This window comes from Octopus sinensis, linkage group LG8 (genome assembly GCF_006345805.1).
Source record: "Octopus sinensis linkage group LG8, ASM634580v1, whole genome shotgun sequence".
NCBI lineage: Eukaryota > Metazoa > Mollusca > Cephalopoda > Octopoda > Octopodidae > Octopus > Octopus sinensis.
In genome coordinates, this window is record NC_043004.1 from 91,281,340 (window position 1) to 91,294,886 (window position 13,547).

General features: G+C 39.6%; 1 protein-coding gene across 1 annotated transcript in view; it reads right to left on the minus strand.

Annotated features, from left to right (window-relative positions):
- LOC115215136 (intraflagellar transport protein 74 homolog) overlaps positions 1-13,547 on the minus strand; it is a 93,795-nt gene that overhangs the window by 62,171 nt on the left and 18,077 nt on the right. The window contains exons 4-6 of the mRNA XM_029784309.2: positions 12,721-12,778; positions 5,015-5,092; positions 3,871-3,919 (exon numbers count right to left, since the gene is read on the minus strand). Coding sequence (XP_029640169.1) covers positions 3,871-3,919; positions 5,015-5,092; positions 12,721-12,778 — 185 coding nt within the window. The remainder of the gene's footprint in view (positions 1-3,870; positions 3,920-5,014; positions 5,093-12,720; positions 12,779-13,547) is intronic.

Genomic DNA, 13,547 nt, shown 5'->3' on the forward strand with positions numbered 1-13,547 from the left:
CAGAACAAATTGCCTGGTTAGCTGCACCCTGCAGGCATGACTGCAACAGTGTTGCTATGGAGAATAGCTAGTGACACTCACTGCAGCAACCACCCCCACCTCATGTGGCTCATTTCTCAGATAAGCTGCAGTTATCTCAATTTTGTGGAGGAAATCAACACTGCTTGAGGTTTTGACAGGTACAAACAGATAGCGGCCAGTCAGACTCCTATAACCATATATTTTTGCTTCCTCTCCATAACAGGTGGTGATACCCAGGTTTGCAGATGTTGCAACTAGGTTGGAGCTGGAGAATGTATTGCAGCACATGTTCCGGGTTAGGGATCTGTCTCCCTAGTCTTTGTTATTATTATCATTATTATTATTATTATTATTATTATTCAGCGTTGCCCTAACGGGCCTCCGTGCCGGTGGCACATGAAAAGCACCATCCGATCGTGGCCGTTGCCAGCCTCGCCTGGCCCCCCTGCCGGTGGCACGTAAAAAGCACCATCTGATCGTGGCCGTTGCCAGCCTCGCCTGGCCTCCGTGCCGGTGGCATGTGAAAAGCATGCACTACACTCACGGAGTGGTTGGCGTTAGGAAGGGCATCCAGCCATAGAAACATTGTCAGATCAGACTGGGCCTGGCGCAGCCTTCTGGCTTCCCAGACCCCAGTTGAACCGTCCAACCCATGCTAGCATGGAAAGCGGATGCTAAATGATGATGATGATGATGATTGTTGAGGTGGCAAGCTGGCAGAATTATTAGCATGCTTGGCTAGATGCTTAGTGACATTTCATCCATCTCTAACTTCTGAGTTCAAATTCCACTGAGATCGACTTTGCCTTTCATTTTTCTGGGGTTGATAAATTAAGTACCAGTCAAGTACTGGGGGTTGATGTGATCGACTTAACCTCTCCCCACAAATTTCAGGCCTTGTGTCAATAGCAGAAAGGATTATTATTATTGAGTGAGAGAGCAGTGTATGCCATCAAAGTGACACTGAGGTGCAAATGTATGACGTCCAATATACCTATCATGACTACCTATCTGATAAGGATACACCAGGCACATGCATCACAACTGTATGTGCGCAACATGGTGATCTCATATCAAGATAAACAATGCATGACCTTGTAGGTAGGGCCCAGTTAGAATTTTCAAGTCAAGCAGCCCATCCCATTCAAAAGGTACTGAATAAGGTTTGCTTAAGGATATTGAAAGAACCACCTATGTTTCCAGAGGTGAATTATTCAAGTTCCAAAGAATTCTTCTCAGCACATGGTTGTGGTGCTCCCCCACTACTCCTGCTTGTGATCAGAGATGCACATATCATCAGTCACAAAGGGACATGCCCAATTGGTTAAGGTCAAACAACTGACAAACAAATCTGTGGTATTGAGCAAAATATTTGCTGTAGCCTATCTTTTTATACCAAGACAAAACATGTACATGATAGTACTTCCACTCAGATAATTCCAGAAGCCATGACAGCCACTGCGAGGTACTGCATCAGGACATTTATCATTATCATTATTATTATTTCAATTACATTTCTAATACATATAATATTATTTCTATTTTGCTGTTTTCTAGTGCATTATGCACATACATTTTTGGGCAATTGTTGTTTTAATTCTTTACTTGACTTATTACTATTCAGTCTCCTCCTTTATCTTTTTCCTATAAACTGTAGTGCACCTGAACACTGTATATAACAAAATCATTATAATCATCGTTATTATTATTAAGGCAAAGGCAGTGAGCTGGCAGAATTATTAGCATCATCATCATCATCATCGTTTAACGTCCGTTTTCCGTGCTAGCACAGGTTGGACGGTTCGACTAGGGTCTGGGAAGCGAGGAGGCTGCACCAGGCTCCAGTCTGATCTGGCAGTGTTTCTACAGCTGGATGCCCTTCCTAACGCCAACCACTCCATGAGTGTAATGGGTGCTTTTTACGTGCTACTGGCACAGGTGTCAGGGGAGTCTGGTAGCTTTCTAAAATAAAATTATCATTTATAATTCAGGTGGTGAATTGGCAGCTACTAGAATGTCAGAGAGAATGCTTCTCGCTACTTGCCCTGACCCACCCCGCTCCAAGTTCAAATCCTGCCAGCATCAACTTTGCCTTTCATTCTTTTGGGGTTGCTAAAAAAGTACCAAGCTAAGACAGTGGATTCGCAGGAATGTAAGAACATCAGACAGGATGGCTTGTGGTATTTGTTCCAGCTCGTCGGACAAAATGCTCAGTGGCATTTTTTTTCTGGCTTTACATTCTGAATTCAAATTCTGTCAGGGTTGTCTTTGCCTTTCATCCTTTTGGGGTCAATAAAATAAGTACCAGTTGAACACTGGGGTTGATGTAACTGATGAGACCCCTTTGCTAAAATTTTAAGCTTTTTGTGCCAATAGTAGAAAGAGTTAATATTATTATTATTATTCATCAAATTTTGCTGTGGTTGACATTGCCTTTCATCCTTTTGGGGTTGATAAAATAAATACCAGTTGAACACTGGGGTCGATGTAATCGACTCATCCCCTCCTACAAAATTGCTGCTCTTGTGGCAAAATTCAAAATCATTATTATTATATTATATACTATTCCATACCAAAGCATTTTATTATTTCCAACTTAGGCAAAGACATTCTATTTCAGTATTCAAAACATATTCTTGACCATATTACTCATCAAACAAGTAAAAAGTTAAAACATTAAAGTTTGTCTCAAATCGAAAGGTCCATTAGGCTGGAGTTTATCCTGGTTTCTGTGGTGTTTAAGCAACGGAGAGTACAAGACTAACCTCTGAACAAGATGCTAGTTCATTACAAGGCTACCCCAACTCCAGATGTTGCTGAAGCTAATTCTCAGTAGAGTGGTCTGTAGAAACTTGAAGTGAAGTGCCTTGCTCAAGAATATAATGCGCTACTGTGGCCAAATGAACATAATTCAAACACCCAAATATCCTGTGCCACAAGCCTTCACAGTTTAGAACTATTCCAAACCAACGTTGGTTAAAATAAATTTTCTTATTCTTTTATTATTATCATCAATGTCTTTTTTTTATATCACAACATGGTAGAGTCATGATAGCTTTTCCACACGTGTGCAGGATGTCCTTTTTGAACCTTATTTCTAATGTCTATCTCTCAAATAATTTTGAAAACGATCAATAATTTGGAAAGCCTAAAATAATATTCACTAACTTCAATGGCAATCTTATGTTCTAATGTAAGGGACATAACTTCGCTCACCTTAATCCTTTAGCATTCAGATTTCTGTCAAATGTAATCTTTATTTATTCGTATTGTTTTGATTTAATCATACTTTATCTCGTAGTTTCGATGATGTGATTGTTTATTTTAAGAACGGACAGTGTAGGGTATGTGCGGGAAGATGAACACGTGGGTTATTTGGGTTAGATATCGCGAGTTTAAAAGCTAAAGTGTTAATCCAATACATCTATTTCTTTACTACTCAAGGGGCTAAACACAGAAGGGACAAACAAGGACAGACAAACGGATTAAGTCGATTACATCGATCCACAGTGCATAACTGGTACTTAATTTATCGACCCCGAAAGGATGAAAGGCAAAGTCGACCTCGGCAGAATTTGAACTCAGAACGTAGCGGCAGACGAAATACCGGTAAGCATTTCGCCCAGGCGTGCTAACGTTTCTGCCAGCTCACCGCCTTCCAATACAACTGCCCAGACAATGGCTAAGGTGATACTTTGTGATACATCTGATTCTGCTTCTCTTTATAAGATCGTCCATCTTTTAAGAGAAACTTATTCAACGACAACAACAACAACAGCAGCAACGACTACAACAATAACAACAACAACAACAGCTTGTTTTAGTGTGAAACTAGAATAGTTTTCTCACCTTATTAACCCAAGATAATAGGTTCGATCCTGCACCTGTCTCTGTGGACCTAAAGGTTGACAAAACAGAAGAGTATATATTTCGTCAGTTCATTCCTACATGTGACCATGCTTCCATGGATTAAAAACATTATTAGCGCCTGTTTAGGCATAACAATTCCTGGTTCAAATACATTTCCTAATCAGATACCGAAAGATGATCAGAGATGAAACTGATTGAAATCTAAGGTTACCATTATTATTGTCTTAATATCCATTTTCCCTCACTTGTTTGTGTCAGACGAAATTTGATGAGATAATTTTCATTTCTTTCCCCAATTTATTATAAACCTTTTAAAAATTATTTGAATTATCATAAAATTTATTTTTATCATTGAATTTTTTGCCCTTTTTTTTTTAAGGCTCAGTTCTTCCTCTATCATTTTTGAAATTTGAATAAATTTTACCTCTTTTCAGACATGTGGTGATGGAGTGCCATGTAGAAGAAAAAAAAAATGAATGGATTTATCTGACAACACAGTTATATTTCCCAGAAGATTATAATTATGAATGCAATGATGATGGCAACAACAATAATGAATGAAAAGTGGGAGAACAAAGACCAGGAGTGGCTGTGTGGTAAGTAGCTTGCTAACCAACCACATGGTTCCGGGTTCAGTCCCACTGCATGGCATCTTGGGCAAGTGTCTTCTGCTATAGCCCCGGGCCGACCAATGCCTTGTGAGTGGATTTGGTAGACGGAAACTGAAAGAAGCCTGTCGTATATATGTATATATATATATGTGTGTGTGTGTTTGTGTGTCCGTGTTTGTTCCCCTAGCATTGCTTGACAACCGATGCTGGTGTGTTTATGTCCCTGTTACTTAGCGGTTCGGCAAAAGAGACCAATTAGAATAAGTACTAGGCTTACAAAGAATAAGTCCCGGAGTCGATTTGCTCGACTAAAGGCGGTGCTCCGGCATGGCCACAGTCAAATGACTGAAACAAGTAAAAGAGTAAAGAGGAAAGAAAATGCTAAGAGGAAAAAAAATACAAAACCCTTAATACAATTGGTGGAATACTTTTAGAAGGTTTTCAATTTTGTCACCACTCCTTTGTCAGTGAGTCGAGCTTTAGTGAATAAGTTGACAATTTGTAATACTTACCTCTAAAGCCAGTTTTCATGGTCCCTAATCCTTGCTGAGTGGTTGGTCGGTCAACAACTGTCAGTTGAGCATTGAGAGCTATTCAATAGAGAGACAGACCAATGAGACAGACAGACAGATAGATAGATAGATGAGAGAGAGAGAGAGGCACTGTCACTGTTATACCAGTAATGATTTCTAATAGATATAGCTATGAAGCCATAATAGTTAGTAGGTGGAAGGTACAGCTGATTATAATTGTTCCTTTAAGGCGGGGAGCTGGCAGAAACGTTAGCACACTGGGCGAAATGTTTACCGGTATTTCATTTGCCGTTACGTTCTGAGTTCAAATTCTGCCGAGGTCGACTTTGCCTTTCATCCTTTTGGGGTCAATTAAATAAGTACCAGTTATATTGTTCCTTTGTATTTGATTGGCACTTATTTTACCAACCTAGAAGGATGTCAGGACAAAGTTCAACTTGGCAGGATTTGGACTCAGAATGTAATGGACCGTAACTTAACACGGTATAGTATTTGTCTGCTTCTTTTAAAATTATGCCATCAAACTGCGTTTAATAATAGTAATAATAATAATAATAATAATAATAATAATAATAATAATAATAATAATAACAATTCGGTTGTTTATTGGCCACAAGGGCTGACAAAAATCAATTAAAACATAAAGGGACAAAACACAGGACGAAAGTTACAAAGGGTTTTGCCCGTTTGAAAAGTCCGTGTACAAAAGCAGGATGACAACGAAATATAAGTAACAATTAAAACTCTCAATAGGGGGAGGCGCTTCGAAAGGTTACTCGTGGAAAAACCTATAAAAGCCACGGGAGCCTGATCAAAAGTGGGGTAGAGAGCCCCATTCTCCTTTTATATTTCCTTTTAATTTTCACAGGTGTATCCTCAGAATTGGTCCGTTCATACTGGCCATTCTTGCGACATTCACCCACTTTTCAATAAACTTGCTACCAGACATCACTTCCCTCTCTACTCTCATCTTCCTTTTCAAGTGAAACTTGAAAAAGTTGATGAGGCCTTGGCCAAAGAGGAAAGTGTCTGACCTTAGCCCTTTCAAACAGGTCCACCATATCACCTCTTTCGCTACAGCCACTAGGCAAACGAAAACTGCCTTGCCTTCCCAGTTAAAGGAGGTCGGTGGGGCAATCCTCACTATGGATTCAGCTGATAGCCGGATCCTTCCTATACGCGACAGTAGCTGTTCGACATAAACCCATAGTTCAGCAATACTCGGGCACTGGACGAGTGCATGCAGAACGGTTTCGTCGTCCTGGGCGCACCTCAGGCAGGCCCGTCTGACGGCACTTCCGTGCCAGTAGAGTTTATCCCAAACAGGCAGAGCCCCTCGGTAGCACTGCCAGGTGAGAGACCTTTGGAAATTATCCATTGGCCCCAGCCCGGAATTTCTCTCGAACAGACTGAATAATAATAATAATAATAACCATTTCTACCACAGGCACAAGGCCTGAAATTTTGGGGTAGGAGGATAGTCAATTCCATTGACTTCAGTGCTCCACGAGAGGATAAGTCAACCTTGGTGGTATTTGAATGCAGAAGCTAAAGATCGACAAAATGTCACTAAGCACTTTGACCAGCATGTCAACTTGCAGCAGCATTAATAATAATAATAATAATAATCCTTTCTACTATAGGCACAATGCCTGAAATTTTTGGGGAGAGGACTAGTCGATTACATTGACCCCAGTGTTTCACTGGTACTTCATTTATTGACCTCAAAAAGATGAAAGGTAAAAATCAACCTTGACACAATTTGAACACAGAACGTAAGGATGGATGAAATGCTGATAGGCATTCTGCCTGGCTTTCTAACGATTCTGCCAGCTGGCCACCTTACTGCCTTTAATAATAATAATAATAATAATAATGATAATAATAATGATAATAATAATCCTTTCTACTATAGGCACAATGCCTGGAATTTGAGGGGAGGGGAATAGTCAATCACATCAACCCCAGTACTTGACTGGTACTTAATTTATCGACCTCAAAAGTATGAAAGGCAAAGACAACCTCGGCGGAATTTAAACGCAGAACCTAAGGACGGACAAAATGCCACTAAACACTTTGATCATTGTGCTAGCAATTCTGCCTGCTTGCCTCGTTGATTATAATAATAATAATAATCCTTTCTACTATAGGCACAAGGCCCAAACTTTGGAGGAGGGGGTTAATCAATTACATTGATCCCAGTATCTAACTGGTACTTCATGTTTTTAGTCTTGAAGGGATGAAACGCAAAGTCAATCCTGGCAGAATTTGCACTCAGAATGCTGAGAACTGGAAGAAAAACTGCTAAGCATTTTGTTCAACACGCTAACAATTCTGCCACTTTACCACCTTGAATGACAACAACAACAACACTCTGTAGAATTTATCTTGAACTGGTAGTGCCAGGCCAAAGATTTCAGGAAGCTATCAATAACCTCTAGTTGGATCATTCTCATCAGCATCCATAGCTTCTCTAAGAATGTTGCTGCTCTTTTTCACCCCTAATTTTCTATATGCAGCTATGATAGAGCAAGACAGTTGGTGGAATGTCCATGGATTGTATCACCTTAATAACAAAGAGACAGCATACCAGATACCAGGCACTTAACTTGGTCTTTACTTGACATAAAAACTGCAACTCGATCAAAGAAAAAAACCCAACTAATTGTCGAAATATAATCCTAACACAATAACTACATATCATTCAGGGAGCTCTGTAGATGCACATCATCAGTCACATCATACCTATTTCTTTACTACCCTAAAGGGGCTAAACACAGAGGGGACAAACAAGGACAGACATAGGTATTAAGTCGATTATATCGACCCCAGTGCGTAACTGGTACTTAATTAATCGACTCCGAAAGGATGAAAGGCAAAGTCGACCTCGGCGGAATTTGAACTCAGAGCGTAACGGCAGACGAAATACCGCTAAGCATTTCGCCCGGCGTGCTAACGTTTCTGCCAGCTTGCCACATCATACCAGGCTGTCTATGCAACAGATGTTGCTGGCAAATGGGCTTTCTGAATAATGGGATATGTCCCTTCCATAACAATCAAAAGAGCAGGCATTTAGCCTGCTCAGGTGAATGCTGAGGTAGTACTATCTGTGAGGAAGTAATATATGCAGAAGGTTATGTATGCATTCACCATCTCTACTAAACTTTTCAGGAGCTTCCTCTCAGACCTATTTCTTTATTACCCACAAGTGGCTAAACACAGAGGGGACAAACAAGGACAGACATAGGTATTAAGTCGATTACATCGACCCCAGTGCGTAACTGGTACTTAATTTATCGACCCCGAAAGGATGAAAGGCAAAGTTGACCTCGGCGGAATTTGAACTTACAACGTAACGCAGACGAAATACCGCTAAGCATTTCGCCCGGCGTGCTAACGATTCTGCCAGCTCGCCGCCTTCCTCTCAGACCGTTTCTAGGTGAGAATGACCACTCTGATTGAACCTCATTGCAGTTTTCTATCTAGCTGTATATTCAGACTGAACTAGGCTCTGTGCATCTTAACTAGTTGTCCAGAGACCCACAACATTGGTTGATGTGGACTTCCTTCTCCTCGTGCTGAGTTGCAAACCCACCAACTTGTCCTGGTTAATGTGTACTCTTTTCTAATATTTCTCTCTTCAAAGGCGGCGAGCTGGCAGAAATGTTAGCACGCCGGGTGAAATGCTTAGCGGTATTTCGTCTGCCACTACGTTCTGAGTTCAAATTCCGCCGAGGTCGACTTTGCCTATCATCCTTTGGGGGTCGATAAATTAAGTACCAGTTATGCACTGGGGTCGATGTAATCGATTTAATCCATTTGTCTGTCCTTGTTCATCCCCTCTGTGTGTAGCTCCTTATGGGCAGTAAAGAAATAAGAACTGTTGCCATGTCAGGCAAAATGCTTAGAGGCTTTTCATCCACCTTCTAAGTTCAAATTCTGCTGAGGTCGACTTTGCCCTTTATTCTTTCAGAGTCAATAAAATAAGTACCAGTTGATCACTGGGGCCAATATAATCAACTTACTCCCTCCCTCAAATTGCTGGCCTTGTGCCAAAATTTTAAACCAATATTTCTCTCTTCAGAGAGATCTACCATTGGTTGTTAACAATCACTCTTATCAGCTTTTCACCTTATTCTAGTTCACCAATCCAGTTGCTGTAGGCTTTCCACATCAGGAATAATGTGCTAAACTTCCAGGAACCAAGCACCTGTCTATAGTAGAAAGGAATGTTGTTGTTTGTATTGTGTTGATAACTGTTGCTGCAAAGAACACTGGATTAGCAGAGACAGTATAGCATTTATGAAAGTACATTGTGGTATTTAGAGTCATCCCTTTCCATCTTATGTTCAAATTTATCTGGGTTTGACTTTGCCTTTTATGCTTTCAGAGTTAATTAATTAAATATCAGTTCAATCAAATTGATTATGCATTCTTCACTTCTCAAACTGTGATAGTGTGTGGCTTAGATTTTCAGTTTGGGTAGTACATTGTGTCCTTCAGCTAGGCTCTTCATTTCACATTGTCACAGAACACTCAATGGCAACTGGGGCTTGACTTTGCTAGAGTCCCTTTAAGAGAGAGACGGAGGAATATTAGCCTGAATGCCTTGAAAATTCAGTTAAGCTCCAGCCCCATGAGTCTATGGCTGCTGTTGGAAGTAGACTTAACTTCTCAGAAAATGAAAAAAGACAAAAATAATATTATGGAGATGTACTTGCATAGCAAGTGATTTGATCTGAGATTGTGTGCTGAAACGAAAACAATTGCAGCATGGAAGGTGTTTGTAAGCCATTTAAGAAACATGCAAAAGCTGTTCGATTCACTTCAACGGATTTTTGTCAGTGAACAGGTCGCGGTCTTAAAGCGACGAAAATATTTTGACAAATTAAACTTAAATGTTGAAGTGAATCGAACGGCTTTTGTATGTTTCTTAAATGGCTTACAAACACCTTCCACAAAAATAATAATACAAATTAAAACATTTTTGACTAGTGGCTATGTTAGAAATATACTGTAAGTCTAAAGATACATATCTTCTAAGCACTCATTGGTTATGTGGATACTTTGTAAATACCCCATGAAGTGATGACTGTGCCCTGCATTGTTACAGGCTGCCCTTTGGCAAGGCAGAGTACCCATTCAATCACCCTGCCTGGGATACAGCAAAGTCATGGAACTGCAGTATGACAGACTGTGATGAGGTGGTGGAAGAGCTCAAATGAGCCAGCCGTGCTTCTTAAAATGATGCTGAGCAGAGGAATCCTAGAAGATCAGCAGTCAGGATCACTAAGCTCTATCAAGGGAGTAATTGCAACACATCCATTGGGGTGGCATCCATTGCTGTGTAATCAGCTAATGGAAGATTCACAAAGACTCAAGCTTTCAATTCAAATTCATAATAATGGAATTGGATGGCAATAGAGAGAGTCATGGGAATCCATGGATGCAGCAGAAAAAAAAACGAGGTTTCAAAAGGCTTTTAATGACGGCAGGTTCATCTGTGGATCTGTTTTATGATATGATACAGGTGAAGGAGAAATTTCCCCACTAGAAACAACACCAGTCTTTCTTAAGTAGTGTTTCCACTACTGAACTGGTCCAAATTCTCAGCAACTACTACATGAACAGAAGCAATGTAGAATTTGATGTTCTGTTGAGATCTCCATCAGATGTAAACTCATGACCTATGTGTAAGTAGTTCACTGTCTTGTCTAGTCAGCCATCTTGTCTATATACTGGGTTATGCAGTCTGTAGACCTGTATAGAGAATGTAACACTTCTTCCTTTACTGTCAGAGCATAATACAAAGTACCAAATGTATTTGTCTACCAAAAATATTTCTGTGGTGTTGCTGTCTCCATGGTGATGGAGGAGAGGAGGTCATTGCAAATTAATAAAGCTATAAATTATAAAACAGTGTTTAATTTATAGGCTGACAAACGTTGTTAAGTGGAGATAATGAAAACATTAAGATAACTTGTCTGAGTGACAGATAAGTGGTTTTCCTGCCTGACACTTTGTAAATTAGTACAGTACATGGTAACTGAAATGAAATGGTGATGAAGAACATTCAATAATGTAGTACCTGGATTATTTATTAAAAAAACTGTTTAGTCAGTGATGAAACCTCTTTCTAGCTGCTTAGTATGCTTGAAATAGCAATTAAATTGCCCTCAATCAAATGATTTAATGTCTTTAACATACTCATTGTACTCCCAATTTCTACCAGAATGGACACCCTTCTCTGTTTAATCAACCAAATATGAACCATCTTTCCTTTAACTTGAAAATACCCTCTTCCCAGAATTGAGGTGATTTCATGGCAAAGAATTCATCAAGGTATCTTTTTACGTCATCCAAGGAATTGAAATTTTTACCATTAAGACTATTCTGCAGAGACCTGAATAAGTGGAAATCCAAAGGAGCAATATCTGGTGAATATGGAGGGTAGGGGTAACACATCCCAGTCGAGCTGCAGCAATTTTTGTCTTGTTCCCAAAGCATCAAGTGCCGAAAATGAACTTTCTTATCTTCCATTTTAAAGGGTTACAGAACTAACACAGATTATAGGAACATAAACCTTCTTCCATGAAAAGATAGCTTAAACTGTGCTCTAAATGGAGGTGTAGTCAAATCCTATTTTATGGACTCAACCATGTTCTAAAATAAGTCGAAAGGTAAGCTACTATAAATCGGCACGAACTTTCCGGACAACCCAATAGATTGCATTGCATTGTATTGTATTTATTCTCTTCATTACAATAGTTATATATATATATATATGTGTTGGGGGGAGAGGGTAGTCAATTACATTGGCCCCAGGATGAAAAGCAATGTCAACCTTTGTGGAATTTGAACTCAGAACATAAAGCTGGACAAAATGCTGCTCAGCATTTTGCCTCGCATGCTAACATCTGTCAGCATACCAATTGTTTCTATTATAGGCACAAGGACTGGAATTTTTTTGGGGGAAGGGGTTAATTGATTACACTGATCCCAGTGCTCAACTGGTACTTATTTTCTTGGCCCTGGCGGAATTTGAACTCATAATGAAATACTGTAAGCATTTTGCCTAGCATGCTAACAATTCTGCCAGCAGGCCACCTTAATAATAATAATAATGTTTTCAAATTTTGGCACAAGGCCAGCAAGTTTTTTGGGGGTGGGGTGGGGGGTAAGTCGATTGCACCAACCCCAGTACTCAACTGGTACTTATTTCATTGACCCTGAAAGGATGCAAGGCAAAGTCAATCTTGATAAAATTTGAACTCAGAACACAAAGGCATGAAATGCAATTAATAGTTCTGCAAACTTGCCAATTTAATAATAATAATAATAATAATGATGATGATAATGATAATAATAATAATAAACCTTTCTATTGGAAGCACAAGGCCTCAAATTTGTGGGGCGGGGACCAGTCAATAACATCAACTCCAGTGTTTTACTGGTGCTTAATCTATCAAACCTGAAAGCATGAAAGGCAAAGTCAACCTTGGCGGAATTTGAACATAGCAACAAGCGAAATACTACAAAGCATTTTGATCAACATGCTAACAATTCTGCCAGCTCACTGCCTTAATAATAATAATAATAACAACAGCAACAACAAGATCAAGAATATAATTCAAAAACAAAATTTCAAAAAAGCTGGAAAGGATATAATATTACTATAGACTGACCTCCTCCAGAGATTAAATGGTTCCCAACACGACCACCACTTCGAGATGCACTTGGGTTCTGTGGGAAACAGAAGATATGAAAAATACATGAGTATAGCAAATAATATTTTTAGACTAAAACTTAGATTTGTTAGTTTGATACCACATGTGGGTACATAAAACACATACACACAATCTAAAACATGTTTGTGTGTGTAGAGACACACATATAGATACACACATGCATGCAGACACACACACAGAATATATATAGGTTGGATATATATATATATATATATATACATATAGCCAACCAATACTTTGGAGTACCTTAATTCTTGGTTTGGTTAGTGCTTTCGGATTATCTTGTTATTGGATTATTGGATTACCACAATTATGTCAATTCTTCATCCTTTATAGATATACAGGCGCTATATATAGATATATAGGCGCAGGAGTGGCTGTGTGGTAAGTAGCTCACTAACCAACCACATGGTCCCGGGTTCAGTCCCACTGCGTGGCATCTTGGGCAAGTGTCTTCTGCTATAGCCCCGGGCCGACCAATGCCTTGTGAGTGGATTTGGTAGACGGAAACTGAAAGAAGCCTGTCGTATATATGTATATATATATATATATATATATATATATATATATATATATATATATGTATGTGTGTGTTTGTGTGTCTGTGTTTGTTCCCCTAGCATTGCTTGACAACCGATGCTGGTGTGTTTACGTCCCTGTCACTTAGCGGTTCGGCAAAAAGAGACCGATAGAATAAGTACGGGGCTTACAAAAAGAATAAGTCCCGGGGTCAAGTTGCTCGACTAAAGGCGGTGCTCCAGCAT